The sequence below is a fragment of the Botrytis porri genome (assembly GCF_014898465.1).
Source record: "Botrytis porri strain MUCL 3234 chromosome Unknown BPOR_008, whole genome shotgun sequence".
Classification (NCBI taxonomy): domain Eukaryota; kingdom Fungi; phylum Ascomycota; class Leotiomycetes; order Helotiales; family Sclerotiniaceae; genus Botrytis; species Botrytis porri.
In genome coordinates this window covers 663,034-686,367 of record NW_024066082.1, presented here as the reverse complement: position 1 = coordinate 686,367, position 23,334 = coordinate 663,034, and the positions used below count along the sequence as shown (strand labels likewise).

At 21.4% G+C, this 23,334-nt stretch overlaps 2 protein-coding genes across 2 annotated transcripts; one reads left to right on the top strand and one right to left on the bottom strand.

The window, feature by feature from the left end:
- Nucleotides 1-19,611: 19,611 nt before the first annotated feature.
- EAF01_006323 (uncharacterized protein) lies at nt 19,612-20,576 on the top strand (the record flags this gene model as incomplete). The annotated part of the gene is made up of 3 exons (XM_038914577.1): nt 19,612-19,916; nt 19,966-20,440; nt 20,541-20,576. The coding sequence occupies 3 exons, from the start codon at nt 19,612-19,614 to the stop codon at nt 20,574-20,576; spliced, it is 816 nt and encodes a 271-aa protein (XP_038769532.1).
- A 501-nt stretch (nt 20,577-21,077) lies between these two features.
- Nucleotides 21,078-21,691, bottom strand: EAF01_006322 (uncharacterized protein; the record flags this gene model as incomplete). The annotated part of the gene is made up of 3 exons (XM_038914576.1): nt 21,078-21,269; nt 21,332-21,472; nt 21,542-21,691. The coding sequence occupies 3 exons, from the start codon at nt 21,689-21,691 to the stop codon at nt 21,078-21,080; spliced, it is 483 nt and encodes a 160-aa protein (XP_038769531.1).
- Between the last annotated feature and the right edge of the window lie 1,643 nt (nt 21,692-23,334).

Below are 23,334 nucleotides of genomic sequence, written 5' to 3'. Positions count from 1 at the left end.
CAAAATATACATATAATCTTCTTCTAAATCTAATAAAAATATATATTAATAAAAATTATAAATATAATAATAGAAAATATAATTTTCTTAATTAAAAACTTCAAATGTTTTATAAATTTTATAGAAATATTAATATCAAATTAAATTAATATAATAATACTTTTTTAATAATACTTAAAAATAATACTTTATCATTTTATTTTAATAAAATTGTTAATAGAAACCTCAATTTTGAGAATATATTAATATTAATATAAGTATATTTCAAAACTAAAGAAAAAAAAAATATCTTATTAAATAATATAATATAACATTTTCATAAATTATACAAAACAATCCCGAAAAAACACTTCCTTAATAATTGGAAATCCTGCTTGAAATTTTTTAGAATTTATAATATAATTTAATTGATTTATATCAATTAAAATTGATATTTCGAAATCAAATTATAAATATTTGTTATAATATTCTTAAATATAACCCTATATTATTATAATTAGTTCTAATATATAAAAATCTTTATATTAATCTATGAAATACTATTGAATAAATTAAGTATATAAAAACAATAAGTTCCTTATATTAATCTTTATTATTAATAATCTATTTAATATAGAAATATATTAAATTAATTATATATATAAAAGCTAAGGATTATATCAAAAGTGAGATTGATTTAAAGAAATTTGAAATAAAAAGAAGTTTTTATTTCTTTCTTAAAATAATTCCTTATACATACTTTTCTATAATAAAATCAATTTGAGTAATTGTATAAAAAGATAATTAATAGAAATAAAAAAAATTAATTTAAAGATTAATATTTAATTAATATTTTCTAAAGTATTATTTCTGATATTAATATATTAGAGATATTAATAATAAAAGAACTTCAAGTATAAATATCAAAAAGAGAAAAGAATATGAAATGTATGAATGATATTTAATATAATATCAAATTTGAAAAAGACTTTATATAATTATAAGGTAATATTTTAATTAAAATATTTCTTAATAATATTATCTTTTTAATTGTATTAATAAACATTTTATTTCTTATATATATATAAAATATAAATCGTTTATACATATTATTTAATAATCTTATAAATATTTTAAAATAAAATAATAAAATAATTCTTATTATATAAAAATAAAGATATTCTTTTATACTTTTAAATTAAAAGAAGAAATTAATTATATACAACCATTTAATAGTAATAAAATTTAAGCAAATTTATTAAAGATTTAATTATTTATTTATATAAAAACTTACAATCTTCTTAAATCGAATAGAATATAATATTAATATTTATATAATCAAAAAACTTAATAAATTCTATAAGTATTATCAATTTCATATAAAATCCTTTAAATAATTTAAATTCACAATCAAAGATAATATTAAATTCAATTACTCTATTATTCTTAATATTTTTTATATTAATAAAAGCCTAGTTTTATATATCATTAATAAAACAATTATATATAATATTATAATATTTATATAAAATATATCTACTAAAACAATATAAAATACTATTCGAAAATATTAGATTAATATATACCTAGAACTATTGAATCATATATTACACAATATAAATACGAATTTTACATTTAAAGAATTCAAATAAAACATAAAATCCCTTTAAATTGATATTCAAGAAGTCCCTATCAAAGCCCACAATATAATTAGAAAAGTTAAAAAATATCACTCCCCTATATAACACATATATAATATATTTAAAACTAAATTAAAAGATAACAATTTTAATAAAGAATTAATATTACAAATAACAATAAAAACAGTAAACAATATTACTAATTCAAATGAATTTATACCAAATATTACTTATATATAAAGCTTACCCTTAAATAATATTATATAATCTATTATCTTTATTAATTTTAAAACAAATGAGTATATATTGTTTTATAATAAAAAAAGTATATGAAATTTATATAAAACAAATGATTTAAAATGTATTTACTACTCAAAATAATTTAATTATATATAAAATATTTAATTTACTCTTTAATTTACTCTTTAATTTACTCTTTAATTTATTAATATAAATATAAAAAGAAAAAAAGGTTAAACAAAATTATATAGATTATTTACAATTACTAATCAAAACTATATAATCAATCTTCCTTATAGCCCAATAGAATTTTATATAACAATAATAAAACCATTTTATAAAAAAGAAGTATTTAAAAAAGATCAATTATTATCTATTTCAAAAATATTTTTAATAATATCTTCAAATATCGAAAATTTAATACTTCAAACTTACAAATTACAAAGTTTTATATAAATAATTAAACAAACATTTATATAAGTTTCTATTCAATATTTAATTTCTAAAATAGAAATTCTCAGAATTTCATTATTTTATATAATTAATATTAATAACAAATATAATCAATTCCTTATAGTTATATAAGATAATTGAGATCTAACAAAGATATTTATTATATAAAAAAAGCAAAAGGTATTAAATCTTATAATAAAACTTTGTATAAAAAAGATTATTATTATAAAAGGCTTACTATTTGAAGCTTTATAAATATAAGAAATTAATAATTTGATTATAAAAGATATATTTGAATTCGTTAAGTATAATTCCTTTATATATACTAGAAGATTATTCAATTTATATCTTATAAATAAAGTAAAAGGATATATAATAGATTCTCTATATAAAAAGTTATATTTGATTATATAAATATATAATAATTCAGATAAAGAGTTAATTTTAACTTAAATATCTACAATATAAAGATTAAATTAAAAAATCATTATAACTTTAGCTTTTATATTAATAAGAATGAATATCAAATTAATAATATAAAATGTTATATAAGTATATATATAATCGAAAACATTATTGAACCGAATTGTATTAGTAAATTTTAGAATAAATATTTAGATAATATAATCATAATAGTTAAGAAATTATTATATAATATTATAAAAGTAAAGACTTATTAATAAACAATATATTGAAAATATTATTAAGAAAAATTTATATAATAACATCTTTATATAACTTTTGTTTACTTATTACTAATATAAAAGATATATAATTTAAAATTATAGAAATATAAACAAATAATATACTTATTTTAATAAATTAAAAATTCATAGATTTTAAGGATTTAAAACTTAAGAGTATAAATATTAAAGTAAAATCAAATGAATATCTAATATACAATTCATTTTTAATCTTTAATAATTATATTATATAATAGAATAAGAATTATCTAATTCTTATACAAAAAGATTAAGAAAAGAAATTTACAAAAGTTATTAATTTTAAACAATATTATAAACAAAAAGCTCAAGGTATATATATTATAATAATTTATTAATCAAAAGTATTATATAATATATTTGTTATTATATAATATTAAAATCCATTAGATAATAATATTAAAATATTCAATAAAAAACTTAAATAGCAAATAGAAAACCTTGATCAAAAACTTTTATTTATTCCCTTTATATAAAATTATATAAAACTATTTATTTTTATTAACAAATCTTTTATAAACAATAAATATTTAAATAGTTAAATAGGTTTTATTATTATATTAATAAATAAGAATATATCGGATAAGAATATATTTAAATTAATTAGAAATATTATATATTATAATAATACAAAAAGCAAAAGAGTTATATATAGTATATTAACTTTTGAAATATATGATATAATAGAAAATATAAATATTGATTTTATAATAAAATCAATCTTATAAATCATTACCTTTTAATTAAATTTATTTAATATTTCAATCATCGTTTATATAAATTTGTATTTATTATATAAATATTTTATCAAATTGAATATAATAAAAGAGAAGAGATTTATAATTAATATAATAATATTATAATAATTATATAACGTAACTTATGGTGAACCGGGTTATATAGGGAACCGGGTTATAAAATTCAATTCTCTTTATGTGATCTTGTTCTACAAGCTATATATTCATTCAATTCTAATTCTAAATTACTTGAATTATTCTTTGGTTCTTTTTTTTCAATCTTCTCTTTTAATTTTTCAATTGGATGTTTATATGATCATCCTCATGACTTTTTCTCCTTAGGTTTTTCCTTTGTTTTATATATTATTTTCAATACTTCCTTACTATTAAAGATAAATTAACCTTATAATTTGATTCTTTTGTTTTTAGCTCTTTTCTTTTAAGTTTCAATTACTTTCTAAACATCAGCAAGCTATTTCCGAAGTAGGGCTATCTTAGTATTTTGAAATTCTACAAGCTTAATCATTCTCTTGATATATTGACAAGTTAGTGATATAAGAGAATCATTATCTGCTAAAGCTTTATTAAAGATCTGATTTACTTGCCTTAGCTCTATCCCATCTGAAGGAGAGCTTCTAAGTATAGATAAGTCTAGATCTTGATTGAAGGTTCTTATTTGTGGAGTGAAAGGTTACTAGGAGGAGTTAAATAGTAATGAATCGAGTACTTTTCGTGGGGCAAAAGGTATTAAATTAGCTCCTTTTTAGTCAGCTTTAATATTAAAAAAATTTAGTGCTTTTTTTTTAATATTTTGAAAGAATTCTATTTATTTAATTCTTTGAATTTGCTTTACACCAGCTCAAGAATATTGATCAACCTCTAAAGCATGATATCATTTTATTGACTTATATACCACAATATCAAATAGTTGAAGCAAGTAGGAGTAATAAGGAGGTAATATAAATAAATTAATATTCTTCTCTATATAAAAAGTAATAAAGCTGTTTGTAATATGATTTGAATGGCTATTTATAATTAAAAGTCGAGGTTGGTTATCTAATACTTTCTTAAATTCTAGTTCGAAAATTCTTTTTAACCATTCTAATTCATAATTGTTTAAGGTCCATCCATTTGTACTAGTAGAGAACTGCCAGCTTTGAGATATATTCTTTGAAATCCATGTAGAATTTATATTCTAAATCTTAAAAATGATTATGGATGATAAAACCTTTCCAGCTATATTGATACATTCAAATACAGTTATCCATTCTTGTTTACTAATTATAACTTTTCAATTCGATTTCTGAGTAGAATCGACTATAATATATGTATTTTAAGTACTTCCAACTCTAAATCCGATTTTGTTCATATTATACATATTATCTAATTTATACTTTCGTTTAATAAGACATATACGAAACACATCAAACCAAGCCTGAATATTCTCTGGTGTTGTTTCTTTAACCTGATTAAACTCTAATTAATATGAGTAATATATTTTAAGTTTTAAATATTATTTTTGGAATTTATAGATTTATTTGTAGCCTATAAATGGAATTTTTGTTGAGGTAGGAATTCGAGATGATACGACCTAAATATATCAAAAACAAATTTTATTAACCATTTTCTTTATTAATATAGATATAATAGGGAATCTAATAATAATAAATTATAAAATCTATTATATAAGAATATTTTCTTTTATATTTAAAAGAATTTGAGCTATTTCATGGGATTAAGTATATAATTTCCTTTTAGCGATTTTAACTATGAGAATTGACTTAAAAACTTCAAAATATTTTACAATCTTTTTAATTGATTTAAATTCCTTTAATTGAAGTGTAATAATAATATTTTATTTTTTCTTTTTAATTTGAGAAGGTATAAAAAATGATTTGGTATATATAGTAAAATTTGTTAGGATTTGAAGTCAATAATGGGCTAAATATGACCCGATTCCCCATATGACCCGGTTCACCATAAGTTACGTTAAAAGAAAAGAATTTATTAAAGTTTAATGAATTAATAAATTTAATAATATTATTAATATAATAACAAAAGAAAATCCTAATAAAATATTAAAGAGGTTTATTAATATAAATACTTTTATTATATAAATTAAAGAATAAATGAAATAAAAGATTTATATAAAGATTAATTAGATCTTTATATAAATATAGATTGTAATTAGAAATAGAATTAATAATATTTTGTTTTTTTGATTTTATTTTATAGTTTTTTTCCTTTTTGAAAAGTTTTTAATAAACAATTTAATTTCAAATTAAAAAAATATAAAGAAAATCTAAGAATTATATAATAATAAGAGAAATATATAAATTAATTAATAATAAATAATTCCTTAATAAAATTAGAATTAAATAAAAAAGAGTATTTGCGAGTATCAGGGGTTTTTAGATTAATTAATAAAGAAGGAGTAGAACTTTAATTGAAAGAAGTATAAGAAGAAGATAAAGATTAGCATTGTCCATTAGTAATATAAGAATACAGATAATCAAATTGTATATACTGAATCCTATAATCTCTTCATTTATAATTCCTATAACTATTATTGAAATATTCCTATATATAATAATAATATTCCTTATAAAAATCCTCAATAAGTATTAGAACATATAACCAACAACGTGAAATTACATATTATACTTTACCTCATATATGTACAAAGTATATAAATAGGAATAATATATATATATAAATATAGCAATTCTCTTTTTATATAAGAAGAATAAACAGAAATAAACAATCTTTTTAACTATATATATTATATATATACACCTTACCAAATCTATCTAATATTAATTAATAATTAATTAAATTTAATTATAGAATAACAAGATTAAATCTAATAAAAAGAAATATCTTTTAAAAAAATAAATAAAATTATACTAGATTAAATTTACATATAATTTATATAGAAAAATTAGAATACTATATTCTTTATATTATTTTTTCGGATTATATATTAAAAAGAGATTCCTGATTATAATTATAATTTCTTTAGAATAATTTGATTTATATCAATTCTATTTATATCTATTATATTCTTATATATATTATACAAAATACATTTGATATAATACAACATTGAATATTATTATTTAATATAATTTTTCTAATTCTTAAAATACTTTTATATAAAGTAAACCCTATATTTTAAGGAAAACAATTGAATCTAAATAATTCTAATTTTATAAAATTCTAAATAAATATTAATATTATTATATAGATTATCAATTTATAATTCAAATAATATAAAAAGCAATGATTATAGAACAAATTTTAAGAGTAATATGAAAATTAAATTAAAGTTACCTTTAAAGTTATATATCATAAGGTATTTAAATTTCTATAAATTCAACTTCTTATTTATGGTTTCTAAGTTCGATAATCAAGGGATAGTTTAAATTATATAAAACTTTTAATTAAACTTATTTCAAAAGAAGTATTAAATAAATGTATAAAAGAAATTGAGAAAAAAAGTAGAGAATCTAAAATCGAGCTATTTAAATATATACAAAATAATTAAACCGAAAAGATCAATATATATATTAACACCTATTTCAAATTTATTTAATCAAATATTTACATTATATTCACAAGATCAAAATCAATCTTATTTCGAACCTTATACAATATTAGATTATATAATATTAAAAAAAGATATACTCTATACATTATATACAAAATACATATATAATCTCCTTTTAAATCTAATAAAAGTATATATTAATAAAGATTATAAATATAATGATGAAGAACATGATTTTTTTGATTAAAAACTTTAAATGTTTTATAAATTTTGTAGGAATGTTGATATTGAATTAAATTAATATGGTAATACTTTTTCAATAATATTTAAAAATAATGCTTTAATATTTTATTTTAATAAGATTACTAATAGAAACTTTAATTTTAAGAATATATTAGTATTAATACAAATATATTTTAAAATTAAAAAAAGATAACAAAAATACCTTATTAAATAGTATAATACAACATTTCTATAAGTTATATAAAATAATCTCGAAAAGATATTTTTTCAATAATTAAAAATCCTACTTGAAAATCTTTAGAATCTACAATATAGTTTGATTAATTCATATCGATTAAAGTTAATACTTCAAGATCAGATTATAAATACTTATCATAATGTTTCTGAATATAATCTTATATTATTACAATTAGTTTTAATATATAAAGGTTTTTATATTAGTCTATAAAATATTATTAAACAAATTAAGTATACAAAAACAATAAGTTTCTTTATATCAACCTCTATTATTAATAACCTATCCAGTATAAAAATATACTAAACTAATTGTATATATAAAGATTAAGAATTATATCAAAAGTGAGATTGATTTTAAGAAATTTGAAATAAAAAGAAGTTTTTATTTTCTTTTTAAAATGATTTTATTTATTTATAATTTATATGATTTCGAAATAACCTTTATACATTATTATTAAAATACTATATATATAAAAAACCAGATTATTAGTTTACAAATCACCCTGTACAAGAATAAAAATCTTAATATAATTAATTTATAATGAAATATAATATAGATAAAGATTAATTTCATCAATTCTTTTTACATACAAAAATAATTCAAATGATATAGAAATTGAATTCAATAAAGTTACAAACGAATAAGACATTATTAAATACTAATAGAATGATTTATTAAATAATCAATTAATAGAATATGAAATATATTTTACTAAAATGAAATCTATTAATAAAGTATATACATGTTACGGGAGCTGCCTCTAGGGTCACGTGGAAGTGTCTAGAGTTCTCTCGAGGTGGTTTAGTCTAGACTTCAAGTAGGAATTCAATAAGGTTGTAACTGGTTGCAATTCTCGTAACTATAGTAATGAAACTAATGATTGTTCTTGAGCACGAAGCTCTACATTGTAATGAAACCCATTCCCTATATAGACCTTCGTTCTGAAGTCGACCGACAAGTCGACCGGCAAGTCGATCGATAAGTCGATCGGCTTTTGATCACATGACACTTGTCCCGTGATTCCTATTGTCCTAGCTTGTCCTTTTGTCCTGGAGTTTAATCCCCTGGGACATTACTAATCCTAGTGAAGCCTTCTTGCTTACTGTGTTCTGTCTTTCCTAGGACCTACTGTCCTGGGAACTATGTTCTAGGTTTCTAGGGTATCCTATGACTAATACTATATACATGCCTGAGGATTTCCTTGGATGCCTAGTGTCCCCCGGTATACTGCAGCTGAATCACTGAGGCCTATAATACCATTATAGCCTATAAGTTGGTGATTTCTACAGCCTGTTACTAATCCGTTGTAACAATACAACTAAACTTTTCAGTAAACAATCCCTTATATATACTTTTCTACAATAAAATTAATTCAAATAACCGTATAAAAAGATAATTAATGAAAATAAGATTTTTCAGTTTGAAGATTAATATTTGACCAACATTTTCCAAAATATTATTCCTAATACTAATACGTCAGGAATATCAACAATAAAAGAACTTCAAATACAAATACTAAAAAGAGAAAAGAATATAAAACATATAAATAATACTCAATATAATATCAAATTTAAAAAAGACTTTATACAATCACAAAGTAATATTTCGATCAAAACACCTTTTAATAATATTATCTTTTCAATTATACTAACAAACACCCCATTTCTTATATATATACAAAATATAAATTATTTATACATATCACTTAATAACCTTACAAATATTTTAAAACAAAATAATAAAATAATTCTTATTATACAAAAATAAAAACATTCTTTCATACTTTTAAATCAAAAAAAGGAATTAATCACATACAATCACTTAATAAAAATAAAATTTAAGCAAATTCATTAAAGATTTGATTATCTATCTATATAAAAACTTACAACCCTTTTAAATTAAGTAGAATATAATATTAATACTTATATAATCAAGAAACTCAACAAATTCTACAAGTATTATCAACTTTATACAAAATCCTCTAAATAATTTAAGTTTATAGTTAAAGATGATATTGAATTCAATTATTTTTTCATTTTTAATATCTTTTATATTAATAAAAACCTAGTTTTATATATCATTAATAAAATAATTATATATAATACTATAATATTTATATAAAATATATCTACTAAAACAATATAAAATACTATTCGAAAATATTAGATCGATATATATCTAAAACTATTAGATTATATATCATATAATACAAATACGAATTTTATATTTGAAGAATTCAAATAAAATATAAAATTCTTTTAAATTGATATTTAAAAAGTCTTTATCGAAGCCTACAATATAATTAGAAAAGTTGAAAGATATCATTCTTTTATACAACATATATATAATATATTCAAAATTAAATTGAAAAATAATAATTTTAATAAAGAATTAATATTACAAATAATAATGAAGGTATTAAATGAGACCGCTGGTTCAAATGGATTCGTATTAATATTACTTATATATAAAGCTTATCTTCGAATGATATTATATAATTTATTATCTTTATTAATTTTAAAATGAGTAAGTATATATTGTTTTGTAATGAAAGAAGTATATAAAATTCATACAAAATAAATAATTTAAGATATATTTATTATTTGAAATAGTTTAGTTATGTATAAGATATTTAATTTACTTTTCAATTTATTAGTATGAGTATAGAGAAAAAGAAAAGGTTGAATAGGATTGTATAGATTATTTATAATTATTAATCAAAACTATACAATCGACCTTTTTTATAGTCTAATAGAATTTCGTATAACAATAATAAAACTATTTTATATAAAAAAAGTATTTAAAGAAAATCAATCATTATTTATTTTGAAAATATCTTTAATAATACCTTCAAATATTGAAAATTCGATATCTCAAATTTATAAATTACAAAGTTCTATACAAATAATTAAACAAACATTTATATAAGCTCCCATTTAATATTCAATTTCTAAAGTAGAAATTCTTAGAATTTCATTATTTATATAATCAATATCAATGATAAATACAATCAATTCCTTCTAGTTATATAAGATGATTGAGATTTAATAGAGGTATTTATTATAAAGAAAAAGCAAAAGGTATTAGATTTTGTAATAAAACTTTATACAAAAAAGGTTATTATTATAAAAGATTTATTATTTAAAGTTTCATAAATATAAGAAATTAATAATTTGATTATAAGAAATATATTTGAATTCATTAAGTATAATCCCCTTGTATATATTAAAAGATTATTCAATTTATATCTTATAAATAAAGTAAAAGAATATATAATAGATTTCTCATACGAAAAGTCATATTTAATTATATAAATATATAATAATTCAGGTAAAAAGTCAATTCTAATTCAAGTAATTATAATATAAAGATTAAATCAAAAAATCATTATAGCTTTAGCTTTTATATTAATAAAAATAAATATCAAATTAATAGTGTAAGATATTATATAAGTATACATATAATTGAAAATATTATTAAACTGAATTATATTAATAAAATTTTTAAAAAAACTTTAGAATAAGTATTCAGATAATATGATTATAATAGTTAAGAAATTATTATATAATATTATAAAAGTAAGGACTCACTAATAAACAATATATTAGAAATATTATTAAGAAAAACTTAATATAATAATATCTTTATATAATTCTTATTTCCTTATTACTAATACAAAAGATATATAATTCAGAATTATAAGAATATAAATAAACAATATACTTATTTTGATAGATCAAGAATTTATAAATTTCAAGGATTTAGAACTTAAGAATATAAATATTAAAGCAAAATCAAATGAATATCTAATATACAACTCACCTTTAATCTTTAATAATTATATTATATAATAGAATGAAAACTGTTTGATCTTTATACAAAAAGATTAGAAAAAGAAACTTACAAAAGTTATTAATCTTAAATAATATTATGAATAAAGAGCTTAAAATGTATATATTATAACAATTTATTAACTAAAAATATTATATAATCTATTTATTATTATACAATATCAAAATCTATTAAATAATAATATTAAAGTATTTAATAAAAGATTTGAATAATAAATAGAAAACCTTAATCAAGGACTTTTGTTTATCCCTCTTATATAAAATTATATAAAATTATTTATTTTTGTTAATAGATTTTTTGTAAATAATAAAGATTTAAATAATCAAATAGATTTTATTATTATACTAGTAAATAAGGATATATCGGATAAAAACATATTCAAATTAATTAGGAATATTATATATTATAGTAGTACAAAAAGCAAAAGAGTTATATATAATATACTAGCTTCTGAAATATATAGTATGATAGAAGGTATAAATATTAGTCTTATAATAAGATCAACCTTATAAATTATCACTTTTTAATTGAATTTACCTAATGTTCTAGTCATCATTTATATAGATTTATACTCATTATATAAATATCTTATCAAATTAGATACAACAAAAAAGAAGAGACTTATAATTAATATAATAACATTACAATAATCATATAACTTATATAAAAAGAGTTTATCAAAGTTTAATAAATTAATAAACTTAACAATATTACTAATACAATAACAAAAGAAAATCCTAATAAAACATTGAAAAGATTCATTAATATAAATACTCTTATCATATATGTTAAAGGATGAGTAAAATAAGAGATACATATAAAAATTAATTAGATCTTTATATAAATATAAATTATAATTGAAAATAAAGTTAATAATATTTTGTTTTTGATTTATTTTACAATTTTTTTTCCTTTTTGAAAAGTTTTCAATAAACAGTTTAATTTCAAATCAGAAAAATATAAAGAAAATCTAAGAATTATATAATAATAAGAGAAATATATAAATTAATTGATAATAAGTAATTCTTTAATAGAATTAGAATTAAATAAAAAAGAGTGTTTGTAAATATTAGGGGTTTTTAGATTGGTTAATAAAGGAGAAGTAGGATTCTAATTGAAAGAAGTGTAAGGAGAAGGTGGAGATTAGTATTGTTCATTAGTAATATAAGGACACAGATGATTGAATTATATATATTGAATTCTATGATTTTTTTATTTATAATTCCTATAACTATTACCGAAATATTCTTATATATAATAATAATTCGAAAAGGGTATAAAACTATAATAATAATATTTCTTATAAAAACTCTCAATAAAAATCCTATAATTTTATATTAACAAGTTATTTATATACAATATTTATATTATACGAATTTGTACAGGTATAATTTGATTATATATATACAAAACAGGATTACTTAATATTATCAAAAAAACGAGTTGAAGATTATTATGATAATATAATATAAGAACTTGCTTATTAATAAAGAAAACAGGATTTTGATTTGGATCCACCACCGTATTTGCTACATCATATAATTGAAGGGCCCTATTCATACAAAAATATCAGTATATTATATATAACATAAAATTAGCAACAAATAGGGAATAACTGATAATATAAATTACTTATATTTCGATAGAAATTAACATACATTTCGGATAATCAATTAAATTCGAATTTTCTATAATTTCAAAAGGATTAATACAATACTAAATTTAAATATATTGTCTAATATAACCAGAGAATACATACATAATAAGATAATTTAGATTTTAATAATTTTAATAATTTTTTAGTACAATATTTAATTGATTTAAGATAAAGTTTATTATACTTATTTAATTTATTATAGGAAATAGGACTTGGATTAAGTAATAAGGTGGCTGCCTATCACAAGTTCCAAATATTAGTCTTATTCATACGAATTCTATTTATACAAAAAAGAAAGTTAAGCCTATATCAGAATATATAATCAATAATGTGATATTATATATTATACTTTACCCTATATATATATAAAGTATATAAATAGAAGTAGTACATATATATAGATATAATAATTCCCTTTTTATATAAAAAGAATAGATAGAAATAAACAATCCTTTTAACCATACATATTATGTATATACACCTTACCAAGTCTGCCCAACAATAAGAATCCTATAATTCTATATTAATAAGTCATTTATATCTAATATTCACATTATATAAATTTATATAGATATAATTTGATTATATATATATAAAATAGAATTATTTAATATTATTAAAAGAATAAATTAAAGATTATTATAATAATATAATATAAAAACTTGTCTACTAATAAAAAGAATAGAATTTTGATTTGGATTCGTTGTTGTATTTACTGTGTTATACAATTGAAGGGTTCTATTCATATGAAAATATTAGTATATTTTATATATAATATAAAACTAGTAGTAAATAAGAAGGTAATTAATAATATAAATTATTTATATTTCGATAGAAAACTAATATACATTTTAAATAATTGATTAAATTCGAATTTTCTATAGTTTTAAAAGGATTAGTATAATATTGAATTTAGATATATTATTTAATATAATTGGAGAATATATATATAATGAAATGATTTAGATTTTAATAATTTTAATAATTTTCTAATATAATGTTTCATTGATTTAAAACAAAGTTTATTATACTCATTTGATTTATTATAGAAAATAGAAATTGAATTAAGTAATAAGATAGCTGCTTATTATGAGTTTCAAATACCAATCTGATTCATATAAATTCTATTTATATGAAAAAAAAAGTTAAGTTTGTATTGAAACATATGATTAAAAATATAATATTATATATTATACTTTATTTTATATATATATAAAGTACATAAATGGGAATAGTATATATATATAGATATAATAATTCCCTTTTTATATGAAAAGAGTAGACAGAAATAAATAACCTTTTTAATTATATATATTGTATATATACACCTTACCAAGTCTGCCCAACAATTACTAAGCTACGTAACCTTAAAAGAATATAAGTAGTTTAATTAATATCAAACCTACTAAGTAGAGCTATAATCAATTCATGATAATATTATTAAAACTTTAATTATTTAATTTTGATAAATATATAATTTTAAAGCTTTTATATCTTATTTATTAATTTCTTTTTCAAAGATATTATACAATAATAATTTTATTAAAAGTATATAAACAAAGAATATATTGTTATAAATTGTATTTAATTAAAAAGATAATTTCGAAACATTTATACGAATTATAAGAAATATAATAAAAATAAAGTATATATTGTTTATCAAAATGAATTCTAAAGAATTTATAATATTATTAGAAATATTTAGAAATATTTAAAACGAATGTATAAATGTATTTTAGGAGATATATAACTTATTTTTAATTATATTAATTGATTAATAATTAAAGAAAATAAGTATTAAGTAGACTTGATAAGGTATATAAATATAATATGTATGAGTAAAAAGATTGTTTTATTTTTATCTCTTCTCTTCGTACGAAGAGGGAATTGCTATTATATATATATATACTACTCCTACTTATAAGTTGACCACTCTATTTTCAGGCCACTTCTGTTTTAGGTCACTTTTTTATATTAAAAATCGCTTTTTTGATCTATCAATATCTCTATCAATATATAATCTAATTTAATAAAAATTTAAATATATATAATTTAAGTTAAAACACAAAAAAACTGAGGAAAGATTTTCTTGGAAAAACCTATTAATCTTTATTACATTCGAATTAGAATATTATTTTCTATCTTTTTTCAAAGTTACTAAATTAATATCTATTTGGATTAGGGAGATATTATTGTTAATATTAGGAAAAAGATTTAATATGTTAATAATAAACTTATTATATTAAATATAATTAATGGAAAAGGTTAAATTATAGATTCCTATAATAATCCAGACTTTTTAATACTTGAAGATCTTATAGGAGAATTTCAATTATAAAGAAAAAGGTTTTTAGATATAGAAAAATAAAGAATGAAAACTTTTTAAAAAGTTTTGCCTTTTTCAAGAAATATTTTATAAAAGATATATTAATATAATATTTGATATTTTATTAATATACTTATAATTATTTTATATAATGAAAAGAAAAGCTAGACCTTCTGAAAAATATTTATAATATATTGATTCAAATGTATAGTATTTTATATTAATATATAATATTATTATGAAATATTAATTTCGATATTATCTTATATGATAGATAATATATTATCGATTATGATTGAAGAAGTAGTAATTCTTTAATGTAGAGTGTATATTATTAAAGCGATGGTATTTCAATATTATTATATTTATTATTTCGATCTTATTTAATCATCTAGTTTTATAATATAGTTTTGTTTTTTGTATTAATAAGATGGTCTGGTAGGCCTTAATATATTATATCTTATATTAATAGGGTAATCTGGTGGGAGGAAAGGGAATGAGAAATATTAGGTTTTAAAAAGAAATTATATACTATTGATGTATTATGGGAGAAGGTGAATATAAGGCTTATAAGTGATAGATTAGAGGTTATAATAGGATTATTGAAGAACTCGAAGTATTAGAGGGTGAAGATAACCTTTTGAGAGGAATACGATATTATAATTAACTATAGCTTTTATAATATTTTGAAAGGAATTAAATAAAAAGAAAGGGATTATTGTAATAGAGTAGAAAGTGTAGGGTTTTTATAAATATATTGAAGGATTTAATAAAAGGAAGGTTTTTGAATATGATAGGTTTATAATATAAGCGATTTGAAGGATTTAAAAGGATTGTTTGGAAGGTTACTTGTAGGTTTTAATAGAGAAGTTTAAAAGGGGGTAGGTTTTTATATCCTTTTCCTATTTACTTTATTCAATTAGAACTATATATAGGCGTATTATATGGTTTTAGTATAGCTATATAGACCGAATCGATTATGAATTTACTACTACTACTATAATTTAAGTCATTTTAAACTTATTCTGAAATTTTAGATTTTTAGGATTTTTCTATATTGAAATCTAAAGCTTCAAAAAATCGATTTTTTAATTTGTATAAGAATTACATATAAATTTAAAACTTTTATAAATCTTTAATAACTTTTTAATAATAATTATTAAAAGAAAACTATATATCATTTTGAAAGTTTTGAATTTAAATTTATATAGAAATTAAAAAAAAAATTAAAAAAAAATTAATAGATATAGAGATATAGTATATAATGAGTTTAGAGTAGTATAAATAATCCTTGTAATTTTGAGAGTATTCTTTTAAATATCTTTTTATAAGAAGTTTTCTATTTTTTTTAATCTTTTAAAGTAAATATATTATAAACTTATAATAAAACTTTTTAGTTCATTTTTAGCAATTTTTATTAAAAAGTCATTAAAGATTTTGTAAAAGTTTTAAATTTATATGTAATTCCTATACAAATTTAAAAATCGATATTTTGAAGCTTTAGATTTCAATACAGAAAAATCCTAAAAATTTAAAAATTTCAGATTAGATTCAAAACGATCTGAATTATATATATATAAATTTTCAATAAATTCTATTCATAAATAAGAAAGTTAAAAATTCCATTTTTGGTGTAAAAAGTAACCCAAAAGAGGGGTGGCCCGAAAGTAGGGTACCCGACTTATACTTCGTACGTATGTGGGGTAAAGCGTGACATTATATGTCACGCTCCTAGTCACGTGTTCCGACAATAAGTAATTAATTTAGAAATTTAAAGATAATTAATATATCAATAATTTCTATTCTAATTTTTTTATATTTATAATTTATTTATATATTTTATTAACTTAAATTTCTTATATAATATTATTTATATAATACTATTTCTAATTAAGTCCAGATTATTTTCTATTAAATGTATAATCTATAATATTATTAAATATAAATTTAAATATAAATTTCAATAAATCTTTAATTATTTAAATATTATATACTTTAAATATATTTCTTTTTAAAAAAATTATTTTAATTCTTTTTTATCACTTTAATTTTGATTTTATAATTATGAATAAACTTTTTTTTAATTAAAAAAGTAAATAAATCTTTTAATTTCAATATTAATCTTTTTAAATTATTTAGCTTAGATTTAATTAAAAAGTTTAAATTAATAAATTATTTATTATTATGTTATTTACAAATTAATTCTTTATATTAAGTTAATAAAGTTTAAGATTAAATTATTATAATTATATAAATGAAAATATATAAAATAAATAAGGAAAAATTAAGGAAAGTTAAATGTTTATAAAGAAATAATATATTAGTATTTATAAAGTCTAAAAAGAAGAAAGGATATTAAATTACGAAAGTAATATAGTAATAAATAATGTTGATTCTTATTCATATACTTCTGAATATTAAATATACTTTTTCATTAGGTAGAAATCTATTTTTAGGGTTTTGATCATATCGTCGGTAAAACAGGGGTAAGGGACATTGCGGGAGTTGAATGGGAACTTCAAATGTGATCGAATGTTCAACCTTGACACTATCATTAAAGAAAAGTTGTACACAATTTGACCCGGGTCAAAATTATAAGAAAAGATAGCCGACCAACCGAAATTTGGTAAAGGATATCCAGAAGACCAGTTGCAAGACGCGTTATCGTCCAAATGGATTCTGCTCATAATACTTCGTTGAAAACTTCCCAAATGTCCAAAGAATACAAACTACGTATCCGAGGTAGGGATGTATAAGGTGGAATTCATAGACTAGATGGCAGTCATCTCGCGAAGTTTGAAAGATATACAACATACATGTTGAATTCAGCATTTCAAAGTGTTTGAAAACTCTTGGTTGAATTCAGAAATTGAGATCTTCTGACTGTCGGATTGTATTTCAAACTATTGAAAGCTTCGGTTTGCCGGATTGTATCTCAACCTTTCTGAAAGCTTTTCATTGTCGGACAGCATTTTAAATTATTGGAAGCTTCTGATTGTCGGATTGTATTCCGTAATATTAAGAGCTTTCAATCATCAGGTTGCACATCAAACGATTGAAATCCACTGATTGTTGGACTACATTCTAAACCATTGAGATCTCTTTCGAGACTGCCTCTCAAACGACAATGTCTTCTTGGAAGCTATCTCGGTAGTCTATCAAGCGTTGAAAATTCGTACATCTCGAGCGCATCAGGAAATGCTGGGATAGCGATACGTATAGAGGAAGCTGTAACTATCATATCCGGCAAATGATGGCAGAAGAGCGATGCAGGAATCCATGAAGTGCGAGTGAGAGAGGCTCAAAACACTTGCTGCAATAGAATAATGCTGTCTCCATCACAACAACCAAATGGAAAGAGAAACAAATTCCTGGAAAGCATGACATTGATGTAGGAAAGTCGGTTCCGCTGGTACAGTTTCTGAAAGTGTATCAACTTGCCCTGCGACTAGCAGAGTGTAGTTGGGAGTTCCTCAGTCATATTTGACATCGATCGAAGGGGTTTCAATTATTGTACAGATTCACGCTGCTCGAAGGTTATTGATAATTATGATCAAGAGAAACATCCCGTTGAAACGATTTCGAATTTAGAGAATGTTAATGGACAGAGTAAGGTTGCCAGCATGGACAGATGAAGGGACAGATGTAGGGACAAACCGAGGAAATGACACAATTCCGTCTTATCACCGAAATGTGGGGTAAGGTTAAGCTCACAGCTCACAGCTATCAATATCAACCCCCCACCCCTCCATTCATACTATAAATCATCCATCTTCTCTCTTCTCTCTCTTCTGCCTTATCTCTGACTCTTTTCCAGCTGTCCTTTTCTCAATTGAACCATACATGTATCTACCGCCGTTCTACTACGTATGCCAATTCTTCAAAGATAAAATTTAGTCCTATCAACTCTTAAGTCCTTCTTCAAACATCCATCTCGTTGTCAATCCCCTCTTCCACAACTCTACAAACGAACCATGTCCTCCGCAATGTCCAAACGTCTCGAGGGTAAAACCATTGTTATAACTGGTGCCTCATCTGGAATCGGCAGAAGTACCGCTTTGGAATTTGCGAGGACTTCTCCTAAAGATTTGAGATTGATCTTGACAGCTAGAAGAATTGATGTTTTAGAAGAAGTAAAGAAAGATATTGAAGAAGAATGTGGTGAGGGAGTCAAGGTTTTGGCTGTGAAATTGGATGTTAGTAAACCTGAGGAGGTGAAAGGTTTTGTTGGTGGATTGCCAGAAGAATGGAGGGAGATTGATGTTTTGGTCAATAATGCGTGAGTATTTCTGCACTTTGAAGGAAGGAGAGCTAACTCTTCAATTCAGTGGTTTAGTCAGAGGTGTAGCACAAGCTCCATCTATTGCCGAAGAAGATATCAACATCATGTTTGCAACAAACGTAACTGGTCTCATCAACATGACTCAAGCTGTCCTTCCAATTTTTAGAGCGAGACCCGATGGTGGAAAGGGCGATATTATAAACATTGGCAGCATTGCAGGAAGAGAACCTTACCAAGGAGGAAGTATCTATTGTGCCACTAAAGCAGCCATAAGGAGTTTCGGAGATTCGCTGAGAAGAGAATTGATCGCTACAAGAATACGAGTCATTGAAATCGATCCTGGACAAGTCGAGACCGAATTCAGTGTCGTTCGATTTTATGGCGATAAAAAGAAGGCAGATGCTGTCTATGCCGGATGCGAACCATTGACTCCGGATGACATCGCTGAAGTTATTGTTTTTGCAGCCGGAAGAAGAGAGAACGTCGTTCTTGCTGATACTTTAATTTTCCCCAATCACCAGGTATGTTTGTAATTCTTTTGGTGAGAATAGAAACTAATAGAGGTATTGGCAGGCTGCTGCCACAGTAATGCATAAGAAGTCATAAACTGACCATCTATAGGCTGGTGCTGGAGGTGCAATGTATAAGAAGAGCTAAGGTATTCTGTTTGTGCATAGAATATGGATACCCGTTGCTAGATAAAAGCGAAAAGCCATTATGCTACCATGCATACAATATATATCATGTTTTTCCGTTTCAAAATTCAAAAGCTTCTATTCCTCTTCCAGGAACTGTATAAAACTTGCGCCATACCGGGTCTCTCCACAATCTTTTTACTTTATTTCACTACTTTGATTACGATGTCATAGAGAGAGATCTCAAAAATCTATATACTTGTAAAGATTATACATGACTGGATAGTCAGATTCTAGAATGGAAAAGTTGAAATACAACTGTTTGGAAGCATATCTACAATTGCTGTAGTGAGCTTGCAAATATGGTATCAGAATATTCTTAATTCTAGTCTCGGATGGCTTCATATTAGGGGCATTTCGCTCAACTGGTATTCCTTCAGATAGTGAGTTTCATTTCTCGCCAATAGATATGAATTTAGTTTCCTGGAATAAATGCTCACTGGAAGATAGTTTATTCATGCATTCATTCAATCCAACCTTGTACCCACTTCTCAACCCAGGCTCCCTCAATACCTTTCAATCCACGCAATTTCTCACTTGCTTGTACTGTTTTCTTGTTCTCCAAAATACTCATACCTCTTCCCTTCGCTAAACCTTCATAAAAGGACGATAGTTTGATAGCCGGATTCTTTTCCAACATTTCTTCGAAATCAATCTTGGAGTGTAAATCCTCTGCATCTCTTCGAACGCGCTCAATCCATTTCCCAAAAGACACACGATTGCTCGCGCACCGGTGGCTTTAAGGATTGAGTGTGTCATGGGGAGAGCAGGATTGACTGTAATGAGGACTTTGCAGTCGAGAATCTTGAAGAGATTCGCATGCGCTGGTATACTGTTTTGTGGGGAACTAAAGAACATCTATTCTCATTCTTATTAGAGAACAGAAGTCCCTATCATCAGAACTGCAGGTTATAACAAATCACATACCTTGTACCCCGCTTTCGCCGCACCTAGCATCAGCGCATTATATCGAAAATCGTTTGGGCCAATGTAAGCTAGAGTAGGGAAGTTTTCAGCAGGACCAAGGGTATCGGAGCCAATAAGCGAGACTATCAATCGCATTGGCAAAATTTGCATACTGATCTTGCGGTATCCGGACTCGTAGCTGGTGGCGGAGCGTGGGACTTCGGTGTAGATGCTGCTGGGACGGACTTTGGCTAGGCCGTCGATTATATTGTTGAGGGGTTGTTTGCGGCGGATGGGGGTTAGAAGAGAATGGTTGCCATGTTTTTGAGTGCATGGAGTTGAGCAATGGAAAAGGAGAGGGAAAGAATTGTAAATAGTATTATCACGGTGCAAGAGATAGATACTAGGTAAGATGTATGATATTTTATAAAGAGTGAAGAAGAAGGTAGAGAGATTCCGATTATATAGAGGATGGATGTCTTAGGCATTCATATAATTATATATTAAATCTATAATAGTACCTTTTCTCAAGGGTTTATTTGTTCTAAGTAAGCTAAATTCATTATATAGTTTATTATTATGTATAAATTAAATGAATAATTAAATTCATTAAATTAATAACTTAAATACTTCATATTAATCTAACTTTTTTTTTACAAATTAATCTTCAAGCTTCCTATACTTTCTCTAAGTATTTTAATATAGATAATAAAATTACTTTAGTTTTAAGATTATTTAATATTTATTTTAATAAGCTAAACTTTTCAGAATATATATAATAATACTTCATTAATAATTTTTCATTTCTTTTCAAATTTACTATTAATTATTAAATAGAAGTATAATACTTTTATTTAATTAAATAATAATAATCATTTTTATTATAATTATTTATAACTTTTTTAAAATTTTATTTTTATATTAATTTATTTTCACTATTCTTCCTTTCAAGAATTCTATTTTTAATAATAATTGATTCTAATTTATTAATTATAATTTATATTAGGAAATATATTCTATTAATTATAAGAATAAATAACGAATAATAAAAAACAGAAAATATTTAAATATTGTTTAGTAATTAAATAAAATAGAAATAAGGATAAACTTTTATAATCTTATATAGGCTTATTTATTGATTATTTAATTTCTTTACTTTCTGAAAGGTTTTTATATTTTTAGTATTTACAAATACTTTTTAATCTATATAATAATATAATGAATCAATATGATATTAATTTGTATTTTCTTTATATATTATAATTGCTTGTTTAGTAAGAGCTTATAATTATAATAGAATTCTTTTTATTTTGTTCATTATTTTATTATCCTTAAAAAACTCCTATTTTTGTATTATAATTATATTTGGTGAGTAAGGTTTGTTAGACTTTATATTAATATATGAACTAAACCCATAATTAATAAAGAATAACGAGTAATTAATAATCTTTGAAGTTATATTATTCAATATGAATTTAGTAAAAGGCAATTACTATATTCAATCGTTTTAATAAAAATTCGTAAAGGCTTGTAAATATTACTTAAAAACAAAATTTATTTGTTCTATTTACTTATCTATTTGTAAATAAAATACTAAAGAGTACTAAAGAATTACAATTAATTATTTAACTAATTAAAATTAAAAACCGAATATAAACTATATACTACAATTAAAAATAATATTATCTAATAGATTATATAAGATATAAATATAATTAATAAAGATATTAACAAACTCTTTTATTATAAGCATTCTAATCTTTATAAAGTATTTCATTTTAGTTAATCAACAAACAATAATTAGAATATGCTTA